We start from the raw sequence: 22,980 nt of genomic DNA on the forward strand, positions 1-22,980 counted from the left end.
GAAATGTGCAGGGATTTTTAAAATTCATAAATAAGCTGTTCATGCTTGTGATTGATGATTTTCAGGGAAACTGAATAAGTGAAGTGAGTATGGATGCTGTCAGGTGGCTGCAGGTGCATACAAGGGACAACTGAGTGCTTGGATTTCATGTTACTGATACTGAACAAGCTGAATTTTGGCTGCAGGTCCCATTGATTACTATGTTATTGTTACTTTTATTTTTATTTTTGTTCCTTTCCTATTAGGCTCAGTAAAATACTACTCTCAGCAACTTTACCGTACTGTGGAATTAATTTTGAAGTGAATCTATATTAAGAAACTAATTATTTTGAACCCTTCATCTAATCAAAGTCCCTCAGAGGTTCTCATGCTGCTCCTACAAGGACCTGCTGAGGGATGGAATGGGCAGAACCTGCTGAACAGATGAAGGTGCTGAAATGTCAGAAATATTCAGGTGCAAATTGCACAGCAGGGATGTGATACCCCCAGCTGAAACCTGGGCACCAAATGAGATCTGACACCCCTACAGGCAGATTAGATGCTCTAGAAATAGGGGCATAAAATATCCAGGTAGATAATATAGAAATATTCATTTGAAACCCAAGACATGGGGCCCTGGTCCTCCACATCAGGGATTTGCTAATGTATTTTTGATGGTTTATTTCTCTGTAAAAGAGCATTTGAGGGGGATCTTGCTATTTTTTACATTTCAGTGACATATTTTTGCCCTTTTATTGAATGCCTTTTGCTTGTTTGGTTGTGAGACCTAGAGTAACAGAAGTTCTGAATTTCCTTTTTGTTATATCTACATACATAATAATTTGCCTTTTCCAGCCTTTGACACAAATAACAATCCTAACTCCTTTAATTATTGCTTTCCTCTGAACTTCTCAAATCCCTGGGGATGCAGAACGCTTGTTTGGAGCCTGTTATTATTTGGAGCAATGGGAGAAGTCAGGAAACAGCATCTGCCACGGGAGTTTCAGACACAAGTTCTTGTTGAGCACTCCAAGAACTTTCAAAACTCTCTTCTCACTTGATTTCCTTTATATTTAAATTAAGTGCCTGACGGCACTGATGAAGTATGTACAGATCTAATCTCACAGAAGATTTGGCCACACCAGTGTCACCAGTAGAGGCACTGGGATATGACTGTGTGCACCAACAGCCTGCAAAGTTGTCCCTAGTACAACAAAAATAAAGTGACTCAGCCTGAACAATTCTATATTTAAAGCATAAATCCTCTGTCGACATTAACTACCAGTGACCTTGCTCCTCCATTTTCTCACCTGATTTTTATTTTCTGAAGGACAAACATTCCTGGTACACACTCCAAAACATTTGTCTTCCATGGTTGAGTTCCAGACCCTTAAGAATAGGCTTGCAATGGAAATGCTGACGTGCCAGCTGGCTGAGGCTGCAGTGACACATTCACAATAGGCAACTCTTCAGCCACGGGGAACTGGGACCGGGCAGCACTGGGGGACTGGGAATCGGATCGAATCAAGGACTGGAGCAGCACAGCATCCTCCACTTGTCTGTGCACTGGTTGACTCCTGAGCCCAAAAAATCAGCATGGAAAGTGTTTGAGCTATGGGGTGCAACAGCTTGTTGCTTGTTTGTACTCATCTCATCGAAATTATTTGACAGTTAAGAATAGATTGAGTCTTCCTTTGCTTTATCTAGAGGGCAGGGCTTCTGATAAGTCATACAGCACGTTCAAATACAAACTGTCATCGAGGCAGCTTTCTACCCTTTAAAAACATACTTTTGACAGCACCATCCAGTGCCTTCCAGCTCCTAAAATCGACCGGGGAAGTGTGGCTTTTATTTTTTTCATGCACGCTCCTTCTCCTGCCCCCGTTGGGCAGCGCTGCCGCGTTTCTCTCGGAACACACGCCCGCAAACAAAGGCGTCGGGGCCGCTTGGCTGCAACCGCGGCGAGGCGGCTCCGCCGCCGCCCCGGCTCGTCCCCGCTCCCCGGCCGCGGGGAGCGGGCTGTGCCGCCCGCGCGTCCCGTCCCCACACCTCGCGCCTGCGGAAAAACAGAACCAAGCGAAACTTTCGGGTTTTTCGTTTTTTCCCCCTCCCCTCGGTCAGTTCCGTGGGAGGAAGAGCCTCGCCGTGCGGGGCCCGCAGGCGGTGCCCCTCAGTGCCGAGCCCTGACAGTCCGCGTCCTCCCGGCCATCCCTGTCCCTCATGCCCAACCCTTCTATCACCCATCCCCTGACCCCCCGTCCCCTCAGCCTTGGTCGCCCTCAGACCTGTCCCCGCAGTCTCGTCTCACCTCCAGTCCCCTCAGCCCGTCCCTCATCCCCAGTCCCCCTCATCCTGTGCCACTCACCCCCAATCCATCCACCCCAATCCCCCTCAAACCTGTCCCTCACCGCATCCCCTCCATCCCCAATCCCCTCATTCCCAACCACCTCATCCTCAGCCCCCTCCATCCCCATCCCCTCCATCCCAACCCCTCCATCCCCATCCCCTCATCCCCAACCCCCTCCATCCCAACCCCCTCCATCCCAATCCCCTCATCCCCAATCCTCTCATCCCCAATCCCCTCATTCCAACCCCCTCCATCCCAAACCCCTCATTCCCAACCCCTCCATCCCCATCCCCTCATCCCCAACCCCCTCCATCCCAACCCCCTCCATCCCAAACCCCTCATCCCCAATCCCCTCATCCCAACCCCCTCCATCCCAAACCCCTCATCCCCAATCCCCTCATCCCAACCCCCTCCATCCCAAACCCCTCATCCCCAAACCCCTCATCCCCAATCCCCTCATCCCAACCCCCTCCATCCCAAACCCCTCATCCTCAATCCCCTCATCCCAACCCCTCCATCCCCATCCCCTCATCCCCAATCCCCTCATCCCAACCCCCTCCATCCCAAACCCCTCATCCCCAATCCCCTCATCCCAACCCCCTCCATCCCAATCCCCTCATCCCCAAACCCCTCATCCCCAATCCCCTCATCCCAACTCCCTCCATCCCAAACCCCTCATCCCCAATCCCCTCATCCCAACCCCCTCCATCCCAACCCCCTCCATCCCAATCCCCTCATCCCCAATCCCCTCATCCCCAATCCCCTCATCCCAACCCCCTCCATCCCAAACCCCTCATCCCCAATCCCCTCATCCCAACCCCCTCCATCCCAATCCCCTCATCCCCATCCCCTCATCCCAATCCCCTCATCCCAACCCCCTCCATCCCAAACCCCTCATCCCCAATCCCCTCATCCCAACCCCCTCCATCCCAAACCCCTCATCCCCAATCCCCCTCAGCGCGGCGCCGCCCGCAGTCCCGGTGACGTCACCGCGCGTCATTCCCCCCCCTCCCCATGCAGGGGATTCTCCGTCCCGCCCTGACGTCACCGCGGTGCGGCGCAGGCCCCGCCCCCGCGGGCCGCCATGTTGGGGGCGTGCGCGGGGCAGCGCAGCGCGGCGCCGCCCCCGCCGGCCGGCAGCGCCCGCACCCCGCGCTCCGCTCCGCGCTCCGCGCCCCGCGCCCGGCCCCGCGCCGCTCCGCACGGCCACCGGCAGCGGCCGAGCCGCCGCGGCCCCACAGCCGGGACATGGTGCCGTGCGCGCCGCTGGACGACGAGCCGCAGCCCTGCCACAAAATGGAGCTGTACGTGAGCGGCGCCGAGGTCAGTTGCGGGGCGGAAGGGGGGGAACGGGGCGGGCCGGGCCGGCTCCGCGCCCCGCCGGCACCTGCGCCCGGCTCGGCCTCCCGCGGCCCCTCCGCGCGGGGCTGCGCCGGCCTCGCCTCGCTGCCCCCTCAGCCTGCCCGCCGCGCCCCCGCCTGCCCCGGCCCCCCGGCCTGCGCACGGCCGCGACCCGCGCCCGCCCGGCCCGGCCCGGCCCCGCCGCCCGGCCCCGGCCCGCAGCGCCGGCCCCCGCCCGCCCCCGCCGTCCCGCGGGCCCGGCCGCCGCCGCCGCGCAGCCCCGCGGCCGCCCCGGGCCCGGCCGTGCCCCCCGGGCGCGGGCCGTGACACGTGTGGAGGTAGCGGCACCGGCGCCCGGGGGCGGCCGGCGCTTTGTGTCGCCTCCCGGCTGCTTCGTGTCACAGGTGTCCCTCCCCACGTAGCATCCGCGGGGTTGTAAACTCACTTTTATGGCCGTAGCTCCTGTGAAAAGTTACTTTAAGTTCTAGTGGAGATTTGCTCGCGCTAATGTGGCTGCGCATCCAGGTAGGTTGTCACTACGGAGGTCCCTTTGCCTTCTCGTGGAATAACTATACATTAATTACCATACACGCAACGACGTGAGAGAACCAGGAGTGCCTGGCTGAGGTTTGGATGCTTAAACGTTGAATAACCAACTCTGCGTTAATTATCATCAACACCACGAGCAGAGAGAACCAGGAGAGCCTGGCTGAGGTTTGGATGCTTAAACGTGTTAAAGAACGGGGAACGACTTCCAGGTATTGCTTAGTGCTCGAGGTGCTTCATCAGCAGGGAGCAAATGCAATTTGAAAGAAAATAAAAGGTAAAACTGGTTCTGTTGCAATGATTCCTGTGTCTCAGCAGAACGTGGTGCTCGAGTATTAAAACTCTTGCACTTTGAAATCAGCAGTGAAGGGTTGTGTATCAGGTATCGTCAGCTATGACAAATAAAAGATTACACCTAGGTCTGTTAGACACACAAAAGATGTTATCTAAACAAAGTTGCTTAAAACTGGTCAGACTTGCTTTCTGTCGTGCATTAGGCTTATTGCAAGTGAAAAGGGTCTGTAGCAAAGCCATCTTAAAGTATAAAATGTGCAAGAGTGAAAGGATGTTTTTGTCTTGTTGAATTTTTTTTCTCTGATAAAACTGGAAAGGGAAAAAAACCCCAAATTTCTTAGTGCTTTTAATATTTTGGGATTTTAGTACCACTGCCAAGTGCTATAATTACTGGATATGCATCAGATATCAGAAAGTCAGCAGAAGTATTAAGTTTTATTTATTGTTCATATTCTTTGTAAAAGCAGTTTATTGTAATTGAGGTATGAAACTTAGCAAAGGTCTGAGAACTTTCTTGGTCCTGTTGATCAGTTCTTTAGGAAATTATGATGTGTCAGTGGTTAAATAATCAAGTGTAGAGTGTTGCAGCTGAACTGGGATGTGCATCCCTGGGCGTTTTTTGGCTGGACAAGCCTCCCCACCAAGGGGAGCCAGCAGGGCACTGTACAGGGTGTCCAGCTGAACGGGCTCTGTGTGTGTGTAACACCTGAAGGCGACTGCGTGCTACAGTCACTCTTTAAATTGTATTTCACAAGGTCTGTGTAAAGCTCCTCCAGTCGTGCTCTGATTAAAAGGAGATTAAAAGGTGTTTGTTGTGTCCGTGTTAGGTTTGGCCAGCAGCACTTAGAGCCCATTTGTGCCAAACCAGTTTTCTTCAAGCTGAGTGTGAAGTTCCCAAATTACAGGAACAAATACTTGTGTTGTCATAACCCTTTCTATAAGTGATCTCAGGGGTGTGCTGCACTTCTCACTTGTTGGATTTCTACATCCACGTGGCTTGGGGATTCAACAAAGGTGTATTTTATGTCAAAATGAATTTTGGTGTGGCCTTTCACTTAAATTTTACAGAATGAAGGATAGCTCATAGTACTCATTACGGCCTTGTATTGGCAGTCTGAGAGATCTCTGACCTTGGCCGTGCTGGAACTACAGTCAACAGAGCTACTGTGAAATAGGTTTTTATTTTGAAGATTAACTTGTGCCTTCTGGTGCTCTTGTCCATTAGCTGTGGCACAGGAGGAAAAATGCGAGGAATGGTTTTCTCTGAGGACTCTGCTTGCTCACTAAATTTAGGATTATGTTATTAGCAGTAAGTGCATTTCCGGTAGCACTTGTGTTGACTTGGAGTGAAAACACCTGGCAAGGAAAGGTGATTTTGAAAGTAGGAAAATTTTCATGCTTCAAGTCACAAGAACAACATGAACTTTTGGAAGAAATTATTGAAGGTCAGGATTGAATTATTTTGCCTATTTTTTTGGGGGGTGGTCTTTGAAGTGCTGAAGATTTGGGGCTGTGCACTGTGCTGTTCATGTGTTTATATTCCTGTGACAGTATCACCTGTGAAGCTGTTTTGTGACTCTGGGAATTCCTTAAACCTAGGTAGGAAGGATCAATGTTGTGCTGTTAAAGCTTCAAATATTCAGTGAACTTCTTTCCCCCTGGATATTGGATTAATAAGTATTTCCGTGGTAAAAAAAAACAGGTATGAGAGTGTTGATCATAATCAAGTGTTGTAGATTATGAAAATGTAATTGCAGTCTACAAAGAATCAGAAAAGTAAACATTAGGATTTTACTGACCAAGCTGAATGAAATACAGAAATAGTTGGAATTGGGCAGAATACAGGAGTTTGGGCACTTTGTGCCCCTTGAACTGGGAGGATTGCACTTACAACGAGCTCTGTAATTGCTGTAAGCACATGCTGTTTGCAAGACATGAATATTGTGAATTGCATAAATGCAACCTCTTCTCAACTACTTATTTTTGCAATAAATACTTCAGGAACCAGTTGCTTAATTGTCTGATTGTGACAAGCAAGACAAGGCTGAAACAAAAATATGACTGAAAACTAAAGTATTCTGCTGGAAAACGGGGCTGTATCGAAAGTTGCTGCCCTCCAAAAGGATTTTTCATGAGCCGAGCTCTGCTGCTGTTGTACATAAGCTGCTGCCTTTGCCAGTTGAAATAAATACATCTTTGATTTTGGCCAGTGTTTTCAGTCCATCCTCTGGATGGAGCACGTTCTGAGCCCGGTCTGTGAAAGGCCACTGAATTTTGTCAGTGTTAGGAGTTGCATAACTCCTTTGTGAGTAATTACTGGCAGTGACGTGGATGACTCAGCTCTACCTAGTTCAGTGCATCTCTCACAATCTCCATAATCGGCTGGTGTTCTGTTGAGGAGAGAAAGTAAAACATTGCCCCTAATTTGAGTGCCCTCAGCAGTGCAAAAATGTACAGATTTTGTAAAGATCTTGGAGAACAAGTTGCCTTAAAAAAAAAAAAAAGTGTGCACGTTAATGCTCTTAAAGGGAAAACAATGAGTGTCTTTATGCATTGAGAAGTGCTGCAATACAGTATTGATGATGGTGGGTTTGTATACCACTTCTGAAATTAATTTTGGAAATCTGCTGTAGTATTCTGAGTCTCTGGCAGGAACCAGGAGTCTGTTGCAGGTAGCTCACCTTGCTTCCTGTGGAGGCACTTCACAATAACCCTAAATCCAAAGACGGGTATGATTTGTTTACTAATCGTAGGTAGAATTCTGCTATTCATGTAGTACTTCACTACATTAAGAAAAACATTTGAAATAATTGCTTTCCTCAAGTTTAAATCTTATCCTTTTCCAGAATTGCCTGCCATTAAACATGATTTAGAGACTGGCTGCTTTTATGCCCTTTGATTCTGGAGTTAAGATCATGTACCCAGGCAGGAATGAAAAGATCTCAAGTCCTTTGCTAATTCAGTGATCCCTGTGCTCGGGGTCAGATTTGTGTCTTGTCAGAGCTGTAACTTGTTGGAGGCACATGTAATTCTCCCTTGATCTGATAATGGGAAGGATCAAAATGTTCTTTAAAAATTACTAATTATATGTTGCTGCAGGTTTGGTGTCCTGTTTGAATGTATGATTTATTTGCCATAGGAAAAGAACTTTGTAGCTCTCCCTAGTAATTGATTATGGGTTTCAGGTGTTTTAGATTGCTTTATCTCCCTTTTTCACTTGGTGTGTTCTAGAGTGTGAGGGAGTTTAGAGGCCCCTTCCCTTTGTGAGGGGAATTGAGGGAGTGGGGCTGGCCCAGAGTTTGTGCAGGTGGGGAGTGGATGTGCCCAGAACCCTCAAACTCCTCAGACCTATCTCAGGAAATCCAGTAGGCCAGTGTGTTGCTAATTAAATTAATGATGCAAACTCTCTATAGATGTAATTACGAATAAATGAGGAACAAATGTGGTTGTCCTATCAGGATATTTTTTTCAAAGTCTTTTTGACATAATTGGGATTTCTGATGTAAGCTTCCACTCAAATATTTGAAATAACTATTTGAAGGTTTCCTTCTGTTTGTGGGGAAGGAAACTGCTTATTCCTGTGTTCATGTGGGAGATCTGAGGTGCAGCTCTGGGAACACCCCAGTAACTTCCCAAATGGAGCCCAGGGAAGCAGGAGCTGTGGAGGATACAGGAGCTCTTGGTGACCCTTGGGTAGAATTTTACCTGTTTGAAGCCAGACAAGATTTTAGGTGGGTGGTGCTGAATACTGCTTTTTACTTCTAATTATAGTATGATGATAAAATTCCCAGTTCTGCTTTTTCTAGAATTTTTAAAATTCTGTTTGAATGCCTCAGTAGAGACATGTAAAACCAGGGCAGGATGCACCTGCTTTACATCTTCCACTGCTTTTCCTGGGATTAGGCATTTTTGCTGACCTTTCGCTTGGCTTCTTTCAACCAAAACCTGTAGACCCACCAAGTCCTAAGGCATTTACCATGTAAACATCCTTAATATGGGAGGGGAAAAGATGGTTCCAATCTTTGGGAATACTGGGAATCCTCTGTTCTGCTGTACTAATCAGAGGAAGAACATGTGCAATTGTCATTAAGCCTTTTCCTAGCCCTTTGGATATTCTCCCAAGGTAACAGGGGTGGATGATCCCAGCCATGGGATCTGTGGCCCTGTTTAATCCAGAGGCACATTGCTCCCTGCCAGGCAGCTGGGACCCTCAGCCTGCACTTCTGCAGGAGTGAGTGTCTGACCTGCCAGGTGCTCTGACCTGAACTTTGAGCTCATCTATTTACATAGTTCCTTTTGTTATTTTTTGGCTAATCAACAACACGAGGTACTTGGTGTCATTTTCAGATTGTGTGCTTGGAAAGTGTCGTCAGTGTTTGCCTAAATGCCTGAGTTCAGTTTGTGTTTTCATGGGAGTTAATATTTAAAATGTTCAGTTGTAGGACTTGAGCAGCACTAAACAGCAAAATGATTGAAAGATGAAGGAATCTCCTTCACAATCACTTCAGGCTTCTTTCACCTGTAGAGAACTGTACTTTTTAATTCTCAATAATAAATTAAATTTGTACATTTATAGATATTTAGTAAGTAATGACTTACAGGTTAAAATTGTTCTGTTCTATATGTTTGTGCATAAATATTCATGATTAAATCACTAAAAGGAGCCTCTCTTGGCTGTGGAAGCTGCATTTTGTATCTGGTTTCCACAGAGGTGGGAAATAAGTATTAACTGTCACTTTTCTTTTTTGCCAGCTTCTGGTTATTGAAACATGGCCAATTAAATGACTGTACAAGACAGTAATGATATGATTTTTGTCACTAACTTTTTTTAGCTGAATTACTTAACAAGCCACCAGACTTTGGGTTATATTCCAACAAGTTTGCAGATTTTTGTTCCTTGTGTTCCTTTTTAATGGACAGTGACCAGGATTCACAAACAAATATGGCAAAAGTGTAGTTGTATGTGTCAAGCAATAAAAGCAGATTCATGCCCTTGAACATCAAATTCTTTGGACTAGAAATTGGCAGGTGTCCCAGTCTGTATCAGTACAGAGAGACTGGACAGGAAAAAACAAACACAAACCAAGAAGCAACAGTGAAGGGGAAAAGTGTATGATAGGAAATTGTTAATTAAGATGATTACCTGCCATAAAAATCCAATAGCTTAGTGTACTTGCTTTGCCAGCAGGTTGGAGGTACATTATGTGGTGTTCTCAGGAGCAACCTAGGTGGAATAACACACTGATTTTGGGTTCAAAACCCCATCCCAGCCCCATTTTTTGTATTTGTATTTTTTTCAGTGTATCTACAGTTCTTCTGCTTAGTAGTGTTGGCTCCGGAGCTTAAATTAAGTAACAAAACTTTGAAAATGGTGCCCATCTTTATAGAAAGAAAAGCTGAACACTTTGAGTTAAAGTCCATGAAGGAACAATGTTATTACATTTCTGAGCACTAGGAGTAGAAACCCAGTTTATTTCTAGTTCCAAATAAGCCTTTTGGTCAGTTTTGGTGGGCTTCACAGTGGTTCACACTTGAATGTAATTTATGATGTTGTGAAATAAAATTGCATGGAAATGAGGTTGGGGGTCACAGCTGGGCTGAACTTTGGTGTTACTGCTGGATTTATTCTGTTCATTTGTACAATAACCGTAGTGTCTTGTCCCTCCTACTGTCTAATTTGTGAAAAAACATGCAAAAAAAGAAATAAGTTATGTAGCAAATGAGTAGCTTTGGTTTCTGGATCCAGGGTAATGCAGGAGTGATTTTTGGCCTGTAGAGTTAGGGTGGCAACACATGAGAAATGAATGATGGGCATGGGTTGGAGGTACCATTGGTCAGACTGAGTTATGATAAATAGAAACTTGTGGAGTGAAAATAAATGAAGCTCTATGCTATTTCCTTGATCTGTTTTTCTGGTTTGTCTTTTAAAATTTTTTCCCCCCAATGTTTCTATAGTCCAAAAATAAGTGCCAGTACTTTGCTACAAAACTTGGAGATTTAATTTTATCAAAAGCATCAATTTGTGAATTAACTCTTAAAATCTCTACTCCAGACCAGGAGTCTGTAGCAGCAGTGGAAGTGGTTGAGGATTTGCCTGGGTGACACAGTTGTGGTACAAACCTGTCCCTGCAGCCCCACCTGTTCCTCCAGCTTCTGGGTTTGGTTCTGAGCAGAGGAATCTGGGGGACTTTGTTGTCCTGTGTTTTACCTACTCCCATGCTCACTGCAGCACCATATTCCAGTATCTTAGGCAGGGATTTTAGAAAACTTCACAAGTACTAGAAAAAAAGGTCATAACTCAGCCTAAGAGTTTAATTGGTTCAACTTGGTTTCCAGAAAGAAAAGTTTGAGTTTTCTTATGTCATTTGTAGTTAGTATTTTAGTGTGAGACCTGTGCCATATAAAGGTAGAGATGCTGAGCAATTAATATATAAATAAATTAGCAATTATTACTAGCAAAATCCATAATGGCATTCACCCATTTTTGTCAGGTATTTCCAGTTTTTAATGACTGCTTTGCATGTCTGAACAGAGCATGTCCTTCATATTTCTGGGTTTTGGTTGGTTTCTTTTTTTTTTTTTACTTTCAGCAGTGTATTATTTGTTACTTAGAGAGTGCTTAAACTAAGTTTAAATTTTTTTTTACTGCTGCTGTGGTCTTGGTATTTTCAGAAAGGCTTGGAATCACTTTTGCATCTTTTCTCTTTAAACTGCAAATTAATTTTCCTTAGAAGACTCTAGATTTCTGAAAAGCATCTGCAGCATAGTTTCATGCATAACTGAGAAATTCTGCATTAGTGTCATCTTGTAGGAGTGGTATCTGTAGCTTTTAAAGGAGTTTTAAATTAATCCCAATTAAATAACACTGGCATAATAATAATAATGATGCCATTTACAAAGGGAGATGCTAAATGATACATAAGGGAGATGCTAAATATAACTACTGAGTAGTAGTGTTTGTTTGAAACTACAGCTTTAAATTAGAGCAACCCCACCACCAGTTCTCACTTGTGTGCTCTGAAATGTAAATTGGTTGAATTTTGAACTCTTATTAATTTGAAATTGCTGGGTCTTAATGATGTTTTTTTCCTTTTTTTTTTTCTTTTTTTTCCCCTGCAGCTAAATGGCCTTAAAATGGCAGATGAGCCTATGGAAGAAGGTGAACCATATTCGTACCACGTAAGTGTTTGATTCCTCCTCGCTTCAGCCACTCATTAGCATGACCTCCTGTTGCAGCAAAATATATGCATTCCCTGCTCCTTAATAACTTCTGCAACCATCATTTTATTTGAACACAATCTGAGGAGACTCTAAGTCTCAAAGATGGCTTTGGAAATTAGTACCTGGGTAGGGACTGTAAATGCCTTGTTTGGGAAACTCTGGTGCATGAGGCAGAGCTCTCTGGAAAGATTCCCTGTGCTGGAAGGGAGCATTTGCTGATCCCTCAACCTCAGAAGTGCTCAGGCCAGCCTGGGACCTTTCATACAGAGAGCTGAATGCTGCTCTTGCTACAATCATTTGTTCAGTCTTTCTAGATTTTAGTGTAGCTGCTGTATCTTCAGCTCAAATGTACTTGATTCTGCTTTTTTAGAGCAGAATTAATGTGTACACCAGTATGTTAATTGTGCTTTTATGTAGAAATATCCCAGGTAAGCCCCTCTTGAGCATGGAGTTTGCCCAGTGCCTGTTAGGAGATGCTGAGGATGAGTGTTCTGTGTGCTGGCTAAACCTTGGACTAAACTTCTCATCCCGTGTGTGGTGAAATGTCTGACTGCCCATGGAAACATTGGCCAGCATTTCTCAACACACTCCTCCTCGTATTTTTGAGCAGGGTCACGAAGGTATCTGTTGCCCAGAGAGTCCCTGGCAGTGCCCAAGGCCTGGTTGGATGGGGTTTGGAGCAGCCTGGGACAGTGGAAGGTGTCCCTGCCATGGCAGGGGTGGCACTGGATGAGCTTGAAGGTTCCTCCAACCCAAACCAGTCTGGGATTGTGGGATAAATCGATCTTGTCACCAGCTGTAACCACTGCTTTGTGTCACAATAATGACATTTATAAGGAAGGGATTTGGAGAATGAAGTCTTGGGCATAGACCCACGTGGTGCTTGGACATTTTCCTGGTGTGGAGCAGGTAAATAAAGTGTCAGAGTGGTCTCACATGCAGCAAAGAAAGGAGCAGTGGATTGTCTGAGTTTTCTACTGCTCTAGAGCAGGAGGAGGTTGCTGAGCTCTCGGGTGCCTGGAGCCACATTCCAGGGAGCTGTGACAAAGCCAGGACTGATCCCAGTGTTTCCTTCAGCTCCCTGGCTCCTGGTGAACCTGCTGGGAGCAGGGAAGAGTTGAGTTCCCTCTTGTGCAAGGCCACTGGGTAGGAGCTGGTGCCTCAGCTTGGAAAGAAATTTGCTGCTCAAGCAGCAGAACACAAAATGAGATAATCAAATTTGCAGTTCGTGGAGGCCAAAGTAGAAATGAAAATGAAAGTGGCTTGGAGCTGCTCTGCTCTGTGTGCTCACTCCTTGGTGGTGATGAAGAGGTCTCTTACACCCCAGTCATGCCAATTTTTAGTACCTTAATGTTAGTTAAGTAAGTGAAATTATATAGACATCTTTTGTGAAGATAAAACGCTTTATTAAAAAAAAAAACCTCATTTAATCCATTTCAAGTTAGTCTTTATTTGCATGGAAAACATTTCTCTCCTGAGTTCACATTTAGAAATCCTCTCAGTCTCCTCAGCAACCACGTGTGATGTCACAGGCTAATGGCTCGAGGTGGGTGATAAACACAGGAGAGGCTGAACTCTTAAAGAGCTTTTCTCATGCAAAGTTTCACGGTGTTAAGGAATACAAATTAGGATGGTGAAGAAAAAAGGCTTCTAAATAGAGTATTTACATATTTCATAGGAAGAAGCAGCCATTAAGTTTGTTTTACAGCTGGGTGTGTAATTAGACAACTTGCTCCTTTCATCTGTCATCAGATGACTTCAAAATGCTGCTGTTCTTACCTGCCTTAAATTAGGCATGTGTTTAAAAAGTAAAGGAAAATGAAAAGATAGGTGTAGCTGTCCTCTGAGTGCATAAATGCAGTCACCAGGGGGGGTGGATGAGGGGAAGCTGGGATTTTACAGTGTGTCATCAGTGTGATGGGTGTTTGTGACCAAAGAGGGAAATAAAGTAGCTTGGTTGTGAATTATAGAATTAACTTTGTTTTCCAGCAGTGTCTGGTGTTAATACCCACCTTTGTGTGGGAAGCAGGCAGAACAAACAGGCCTTTCCCAGAAGGAGGATGAAATAAGAGAGGGGAGGGGAAAGGACTGTGTGCAGTAACAGCTGGACTACAGTTTGGGAATATACCAAGATGTTTCTTTGAACTCTTTCCCCCTCTGGACAAGCAAAGCAATTAAGGCAGAAGCAATTAATGCAGTGTGATGATTGCTTCTTCTTTTTTTTTTTTTTTTTCTTTAATTACTGCAGCATGTACAAATTCAGATTATCAGATTGCTACTCTGAATTTCTGTGTAAAGCCAGAATTTCATCCAGGTACTTCTGTATGAACTGTGATAAAGCTGAGTAGAACTTTTAATGCACAGTCTTGGTCAGTAAGTTCACCTGACTATAGATGATGTTATTTCCAAAACCCAGCTGTTTCATCCAGTGAGTGCTCAGGTCCTTTCCTGGTGCTGTTTGCACTTCTCGTCGAGGGGCTGTAACTCACTGGAGGTTGGTGGGGTGGTTTTCTGGTCTCTGCTAAGAGAAGCTTTCAAAATGAAGGCCTGAAGAGAGGATAGGAGACAGTTGATGATAATTTGATGCCCCAAAAGTGAACTCGTGCAAATCAGATGGGATTTTCACTTGTGATTTTGTTGTGCAAGAACTTAAATGATCTTCTTGCTAGGGCAGAGGGTGCTGCTCCTTTTCCACCTGCAAGCTGAGGTTGCTGTTGTGGACCTCAGTTTTTAATTTCAAGAGTGCTTATTTTGATACCTTGCTTGTTTTGGCTCTCAGAAACTTCTCTTACACCATAAAAGCTGCAATCCATCATGGGATTTGTGTCATCAGGAATGTTTGTCTTTTCACAACTGGGACTGCTGTGCCGTGCTTTGCTAAAGCTGAGAGGGACATGAGACAGTCAAGAGAACATTAAATCACTCACCCAGCTCAGAATTACCCTCAGCTGTCTGAAGGAGGTCCCCACACAAGATAATCTTCCCAGGAGCTCTGCACCCCAGAGCTGTTTCTTCTCTTGGATGCAAGAATTTTCAGAGTCCTTAAGATGACTCATCTCTTATTTATGGTCTTCAAATGCTGCCTGTTCCTTCAGCTACAAATGGATGACCAGAGTTATTATTTGCTGCTGTGAAAAGCAATAATTACCCCAAATGATGAAATTCAATTTGGCTTTCATTAAGACTTATTTCAGGAAGGGGGAAAGATGAGAAGAGTAATCACTGGGAAAACTAAAGCTGCTAAGCAGAGGTGAAGCACAGAAGTCTTGGCTTAAAAATCTGTGCATTTATTCCTTTCATGTAAAATAATCCAGCTTTTCTGTAGTTGAAATATTTTTGTCAAAAGGAAATGAGCATTCTTTGAGAATTTGCCTTCAGTTTAGAAATTTTAGATGCATCAGTTTAAGAAAAGATGGCAAAATTCTTCATTTGAACAGTTTTCCTTTAAGCCTTATTAGAATTTCAAATATTTTACTAAAATAAAACTAAACAAAGAAAAATCCAGGTATTTACATGCACTTTTAGCAAGACTTAGTTACTGCAGGCCTGCTCACTGTTGTATTTTATTTGCTTTGAAATCACAGGATGAAGGAAGTGTGAAAGAAATTCCTATTACACACCATGTGAAAGAAGGATGTGAGAAAGCAGATCCAGCACAGTTTGAACTACTTAAGGTTCTTGGACAGGGATCATTTGGAAAGGTAAGATGATAAACTTGTTCCATAGACCTGTCCAGACATTCCAGGGAAATAGTGGCCAGCAGAATTGCTGGGAATATAATTTGAAAATGTACTGAGTAATGGAATCCTTTCCCAGCCTTGCTCCAGTGCCATGGACAGAACTTTCTGAAGCAAATGCTGGTTTCTCTTCTGGTAATGGGACTTGACATGCTGGGAATGCTTGGCTTTTTTCAAGACACAAAATCTGTATTTATGTAGCTACAGAAGAGTTGATTGTGGCAGTTGGGAACTTAACCTGAAATACATTTCCCAGCTTATTTACTTTTTCTAGTTTGCTGTATTTATCAAGTGATCTCCTGCTAAAAGACACTAATTATTCAAATGGCACAGAGAAGAAATATGGCAGAGTTTTTGTTATAATATTTGCCTTTTGTAATGTGTCACTGGGTGTCACTTTGCAGAAATGAAGTTGAAAATCTGATTTCTGTCACTGTGTTGAAACATTAATCCTAGTGTATAGGAAGGTGATTAATTTTTTTAAACCAGACTCAGACTACATCTTCTGCAACATCTAAAGTAGTCAATAGCTTTACATTTATTCTCATTTTCCTGTTCTTGTGCTGATTCTGTGTGTGTCTCTAGGCAGGAGCAAACCTCTGCATAGAGTACCGTGAGAGTGGAAGAAATTGACATTAGGGAGGCATTCTGTGCATAAGTGATAGTGTAGAGAGCAGACTTCAAATATTTCTTAATATTTTGAGGTTTCAGAAATATTTCTTTACCTGCTAATGTTGGTTGCCAATTCCCTCACATACTTCTCACTGTAGGAGCCTGAAAGGGCTCCATATTTTTATTACTCCTGATGTGAGATGTCTGAAGCCACCTCAGGGTTCAGCCCAGCCAGCCCTGCCTCAGATTTGGCTTCCCAGAGCTCAGGGTTCTGCCAGCCTCAGGAGTGCTCCTGCTTGGAATCCCAGCAGCTGGGCCAGACATGCTCTGGAGCTTTGGAATGCTGGCTGTGCCTCTTCAGGTGTTGCACACCTGAGCTCAGAGTTCTTTTTCTCTGTTCTTTCCAGTGAAAAGAGAAAACAAGCCAGGAGGATCAGTGGCTGTTGCCTTCATGGTGTTTTCTCTTCCCAGTTTCTACTCCCAGGGTCCTTCTTTGGGCATGGCAAGCACAAGGGCGGTTTCCTGGAGCCTGGTTTTGACATCAGTGCAGGATTTAACACTTCCACAGAAACAAAGGGTTAAACCTCCTGAATTACTGAATTTCTCTCTTCATTCTCTCGGGATTGATGTGCCTTCTAAAGCAGATGGGGAGTTATGGAGGATTTGTCTGCAAATTAAATAAATAGGTCGTGCTTCAGTAGTTTTCAGCTCTTTTGGGTCTTACTAGCTAAAATTTGTAACTTGCACATGAATTCCTTGTGTCCTCACAAGTTGTTGGTTGTTAGGACTAAAATATTCCTATGTGCTTATTATTAATATTTTATAATTGTGATTGTATTAATCTACAGCTGTCTTCTTAGTTGCTGGTGTTCAAATTATTCCCTTTACTATTTTCTATCACCTTGGCCTATAGAAGAGCACTGCTGTAGGTCAATTATTGGGCAAAACTTATTAAAACAAAAAGCCAGACAACCTTGAAACATGATATTTTTCTTCTAACCAGAGCTTAAAATAAAAACAATCCCTCTCCCAACCTTGTACAACTTAGTCATGACAGTGCTTGAATTTCTGATTTTAGAATGGAAAACTTGACAAGATCATTGAAAAATATATATCATTTTGAGATGTAAATAAATTAATTGTAAATGAAAGTCTGATAAGCTGAGATCAGAGAGGCAATTGTGGGGAGCTCTTGGCTTTCTGTTGTGACTTGTATGTTGTTTTTTACAGCAAAACTTGTTAATTCATAACTAGTAATTGCTATTATAACAACAACAATTTAGAAGTAGGAGCACATGTCAAACCATTTTGTAAATTGGAAGATCTGGTGGTTAAAAATCAGTGTAGCTCCATGTCTTTGTAATGCAATACTATATCTAATATGCTTTACTCAGTGTCAAGTTGTATCCCATCTATCTTTAAAACTCTTCTGGAGAGAAAAAAGCTGAAAAACCTGTTGGAGTTGCTATTCCAGAGGGAGAAGGTGCTTTGATCTTAAATGGTGAGGTTTCCTTGCTTTCATCTCACCACTTCGGCAGAATTCGTTAATAAAAATGAATGTTTCATATTCAGGACTTGGGTCTTAAACCTCAAAAACCTCTTGGGAGGTGGCAGACCAGGCAGGACCATCATTCTCCAAGAAAGTGATAGAAACCTCTTTCTGTAAGAACTTCTTTGATAAATCAAGAAAGAATCCAAAGTTTATGGGCAGTGTCATGCTTCAGAGAGCTTGGTGCTTTGCAGCTCTGATCTGATCAGGGAATGCAGTTCTGCTCTTCCTTTAAAGGTGTGTGCTTGGTCCAGAGCACTGGAAGCTGCCTGACATTATTGGGAGGTTTGCAAATGCTTTGTGAGAGTTTGGGTTTGATTACCAAGCTTGCAGTGATTTAAAAATGGACTTTGTATTGCCAGGTCTTCCTCGTGAGGAAGATAATTGGGCCTGATGCTGGGCAGCTTTATGCAATGAAAGTGTTGAAAAAAGCTTCTTTAAAAGGTAGGTTTGTCTTTCAACTGAGACTTTGGACCATGGGGTTTAGTGCACCTGTATTTAAAAGCTTTTTCTTTAATCTTAAATATTTGTCAGTGAGTTCATAACTCTTCTCTGACAGGAGGGTTTTTTTAGAGTGACTTGTAAGTTCATGTTTAAGTATTATTTTAAATCTGGCCGGGTAGCTTTAATTATGTGGTCAGCAATGCTCTTTCAAAGTTTAAAATTGGATTATTTAATTCTGTTTAGACTTTCCATTATATGAAAGCAAGTTAATTTCATAAACAGTTTTCCTTTTGTCTTTTGTTAAGTCAGAGCTCTGCTGTGGTTAAAATTAAGTCATTCCCTTGTTCCAGGAGCCAGAACAATTTAATTCAGTGTTATGGCTTTCAGGAGACACTTGAATGGGTGCGAGTCCACTGTGTGTAAATAGGACTGTTCCTGTTAAAGGGGAAAAAGTAATCTTAAAAATATTTCATATTCAGGACAGAGAGTTAATTCAAAAATTGAAGTTGGGAACATAGATAGGAGCTTTCTTCTTGAAAGCAATATGGATTATCACAAAATATGGGATGTGCTGGAAATACAGTGAAGCAAAGAAGAAAGTTGGGGCAGGCAGGAAACAAACCAGAGACTTGCTGTCTACAAGGAGGAGTTTTGTGGGAGACTTGAACATTAAAAACAAATCAGGTGATGAAGGAAGAGGTTCCTTTAGCCAGCAGAGCCTTTCTGTGTTGTACTAAATGCATTTGTGTCTCACTGTTGTTGTTTTTTTCCTGTCTCCCCTCAGTTCGGGACAGGGTCCGGACCAAGATGGAGCGCGACATCCTGGTGGAAGTGAATCACCCGTTCATCGTCAAACTGCACTATGGTTGGTACAGATCCCTTTGCTTTGCCTACCCTTCTTTGTGCTATTCACATGCCCTCTGAACAGAGAGAGACTGGGCTTTCTCAGGGTTTCTCCTGAGAGAAGCTGTGGCAGAAGCAAAGAGAATCAAAACAATTCTTATCTCATTCGCTGCTCCTTGTTTGTGCCCATGTGGAATGTGGTCTGGAGATTGTTTACCCAAGGTGATTGCTCGATTGGATTCTGGTGATGGTTCTTTGGCTTCATTGACCAGTTGGATCCACGTGTGTGTCAGGACTCTCAGAGAGAGTCACGAGTTTTTCTAGTTAGTTAGTGATAGTTCTTGTTAGTGCCGTATAGTATAGTAAAGTAATTAATTAGCCTTCTGAAATCATTGCAGTTCTGCACATCATTCTTCCCGTGTCGGGGATCCCTGCACCGATATTCCTTCCCTCTCTTGAAGGCACTGCTGCTCTTGTTCTCTCTCACTTTTGGAAGGTTCACATTAGGTTCTAGCAACTTGGAAAAAAAATAGGAATGTAAATACATAGCTGTATAAAAGTTTTATGTTGAGCCCTCTTGTAAGAACTTTCAGATTATTTACATTCAAGTTCTGCAGAGATATTGTACTTTTCATTGATTTAAACCAAACCACAGTAATTGATGTCCTTGCTGCTTCCCTGTTTGACACAGGAGAAATAAAAGAACATTATTTTAATCATCTCTCATGACTAAGATTTTCTTCTGTGAAGAAGCGAGGAATCATTCAGTAAATTACCTCATGTGCTGCTGAATTATTTCACTTCCACAACAAAAGTATTGCCTGTTACTGAAATTTCTTAGTTGTGAATGCATTCAGATCTGTTTTGTAGCTTTGTCATACAACTATTGATTTTTATTTACTTTTTTAAAATTTTTTAAAGCCTTTCAGACTGAAGGGAAGCTCTATTTAATATTGGATTTTCTCAGGGGAGGAGATGTATTCACACGATTATCCAAAGAGGTAAGTACCTAAAATTTTATCTCCACTCACTCTTAGACAGGGGCTGGGTTTTGTTGGTACAGGATTGGCTTCTAAGCCTGTTTTCCCCCATATTTCTTGTCATAGTAAAGTTTTTAATAACTTTTGGGCTTTCCTTACATATTCTAGATTCTGTTCTATCCTTAAGAAACCCAAGTGTGTATTGATGAGTAGCCCAAGTTTTAATTTGGCATCTGCAAAGTAGAGTTCTTTTGTCTAAAAATGTTTTGTTGCTTGGAAACACAACTGAAGTAAATGAATATTTAGCACTGGAGGAAGGGGATGTGTAGTTCTCATGCTCTTAGTCAGCTTAGGTGCTCCTGGAATCCTGCAGCCCTGAGAGCTTTCTGCTGCACTGTAAAATTGCCTGGTGCTGCAATCCAAATGCTCATCCTGAATCCCACAAAGTGAGGGGACAGAGTGCTTTTGAGCCCACTCCCCTCCATCCAACCCTGGCACACAACTGGACCTTGAGTTTTTCATTTCTATTTTTGTTTCCTGGAGGGAGAGCTCCAGAGGAGGGAATGGGATGCAGCTACAGGCTGTTGTTATTTTTTAGAAACGTTTGCCATCAAATATTTATTATATGTTACCTTAAGTGTTATGACCATGTTTAGAAGGCTTTTATTTTCTTTTGACAAACCTTTTATGAAGATCTAAATTTTTAATGGCAGTTTCTCAACAGCTTCACAGCAAGTGAGGTTTTCAGTGTTTTCAACCACTGTAAATCCATTTTTATTGCCAAAGCACAGGAGAAGCCACTTTCTTAAATGAGAAAACTGTGTTCTCTGATTTTTTTCATGGCACGGCGGAATTTGTTTATTCCCAATACGTAAGGCCCGGAGAGAGGTTTTTTCCCCTTACACTTCTCATAAAAATAAAGGTTTTGTTTTAGGAACAGGCAAAAGAGAAAGAATTTAAAGGCATTTTTGTTAAAAGCTGAGATTGGTTACACAGTGATTAAGTCGAAGAATTGAGCTCAAAATTAATTAATCGGGAAGCTAAAATGGCTGTTAAAAACGTAAAGTGACTGACTTGTCCTGGGTTATTGGAGCAGGAGGTAGGAAAGAGGTCAGGCTCTGCTTTGATACGGAATGTCCAATTCCAGAGGGAATTCTGGAAGAGCAGGAAGAGCTGTTCTCTTGCACTAACGCAGCTGGGATTATCCCCTGTGGAGCATTCTTCAATAAGGGATGCAAGGCTATATCCATAAGAACTCCTGCTGGGGGTTGAAGGAGGGATGTGTTCCCTGTGGGAATCAAGGAGTAGTAATTCTCAAGTTTTCTTACTGCTGAGACTCCACCTGTTTCTTGGAACACTTCAGTTACCTTTTATACTGGTTTTTGTGTATATAGATATGAAAAAAATCAGGTTTTTATTTTCTGGTGGGAATGTGAGGTAGTTTCAAAAGTCCATAGTAAAGCACAGCCTATGGACAATGCACATGAGGACAAATTCCCTGTGGCATTCCATACTTTGCACACAAGGATTATTTTAAATTAATTTGGTTTAGTATGAAGTTACTGAAGTTATTTTGTTGGTCTTTGATTCTAATGTGGGTATGAGAGTTTCAGCTGTGGCGGTGAGATGAGTGTGTAATGAAGTTTTTGTTGGTAATATTTAATGGAGCTGACTTGCATCATGTTTGACTTGACCCAGAGAACAGCTTTACATGTCATTATGGGGAGATGGTAGATTAGCATTTAGCACCATTATATTGAGATTTGCATTTTGGCTGCTCCAAGGAGTAATGAAATCCAAGGTTTCCCTTTGCTCTTTTGAAAGAGATGAAACCCAGCATGAACACTGATCTTTAGAGGTGTGAAGGTGACACTGTGTGGAGTGCAACAGCTTCATTGTTCACCTGAGGTCAGCACCTGTCCTTATGGAAATGAGGAATATTCCAGCCTGGAGAACAGATCACACCTGAGCAATTCAGAGCAGGGGCAGGAATCAGGGAGCCCGGGTACTTCCATTGCACTGCACTTTCTTCTGGAGCAGAGATGCACTTCTGTCCTGAACACTCCACAGGTTGCTTTAATTTAATATACAAAAACTGTGCCTGCTTTGGCTCTTGTCATGTTCTACAAATTGCTGGAGGAGCTTGAAATCCTGCTGGATTCAGCAAATAGGGGAATAGTTCCCTTAAAGACCAAATTCAATCCAGTTATTTAAAGATTCCAAGCTCTCCAGCAATTTGTAGAACATGACAAGAGCCAAAGCAGGCACAGTTTTTGTATATTAAATTAAAGCAACCTGTGGAGTGTTCAGGACAGAAGTGCATCTCTGCTCTAGAAGTACCATCAATATTTCAGTGGCTCACCAGGGTTCTTTAATAGTTTTTTCCTAAGAGCAGAGCAGGTTCTTCAACTCCCAGGCTGTCGTTGTTATTGCCACCAGTGATTTATTCTCCATGTTTTAGTCCTAAATGATTTTTGCTTTTTTTCCCCGAAATCTTGTTAATGTGAATTCACACTCACCCAATACAGCAGCCATGTATTAAATTTTATGATGCAGTGGAAAACTGTCTGGGTTTGTGGCAGGAGGAGTGCTGGGTGTCAATTACACTAAATATAACAATTAATTTATTATCTAAAAGTTAATTAATGCTCTGCAGTAATGCTGATGGCTTTATTTAAGTGTTGCAGGTAGTTCTTTGTGTACTCTATAATTAACAGATATTAGTAAATCATTTCTCTTGGCTGAACTTATGAATTATGAGTTTACAAGGGACTTTCAAAACTAAGTTTGAAATCTAGGCAGACAGGACTATATATTTTTTAGATTGCAGTTTTAAAAACTGAAGACAAGATCAGAAGGTAAATCTATACAGTTCTTATTAGGTTATGTTTACAGAGGAAGATGTGAAATTCTACCTCGCAGAACTGGCCCTTGCTTTGGATCACCTTCACAGCTTGGGAATTGTGTACAGGGACCTGAAGCCAGAAAAGTAAAGTAAAATGTATTTTACCACTATTATGTGTATTTTGCTTGTTGCTTTGCCTTTTTCATTGTAAAAAATTAAAACTGTTTCTGTTAAGACTTTGT

General features: G+C 43.1%; 1 protein-coding gene across 4 annotated transcripts in view; it reads left to right on the forward strand.

Moving 5' to 3' along the window:
* Positions 1-3,325: 3,325 nt before the first annotated feature.
* The window catches only part of RPS6KA6 (ribosomal protein S6 kinase A6), a 36,977-nt gene continuing 17,322 nt past the window's right edge, over positions 3,326-22,980 (forward strand). For 2 of the 4 annotated variants that reach the window (XM_068204584.1, XM_068204585.1), the window contains exons 1-7: positions 3,326-3,649; positions 11,627-11,686; positions 15,313-15,429; positions 17,989-18,070; positions 18,855-18,935; positions 19,835-19,914; positions 22,776-22,882. In XM_068204584.1, coding sequence (XP_068060685.1) covers positions 3,341-3,649; positions 11,627-11,686; positions 15,313-15,429; positions 17,989-18,070; positions 18,855-18,935; positions 19,835-19,914; positions 22,776-22,882 — 836 coding nt within the window. In that variant the 5' untranslated portion in view covers positions 3,326-3,340. Of the gene's footprint in view, positions 3,650-4,072; positions 4,193-5,910; positions 5,953-11,626; positions 11,687-15,312; positions 15,430-17,988; positions 18,071-18,854; positions 18,936-19,834; positions 19,915-22,775; positions 22,883-22,980 lie in introns of those variants that run through there. The other 2 variants (XM_068204587.1, XM_068204586.1) reach the window with 2 other exon arrangements.

The sequence above is a fragment of the Anomalospiza imberbis genome, chromosome 14 (assembly GCF_031753505.1).
Source record: "Anomalospiza imberbis isolate Cuckoo-Finch-1a 21T00152 chromosome 14, ASM3175350v1, whole genome shotgun sequence".
Taxonomy (NCBI): Eukaryota; Metazoa; Chordata; class Aves; order Passeriformes; family Viduidae; genus Anomalospiza; species Anomalospiza imberbis.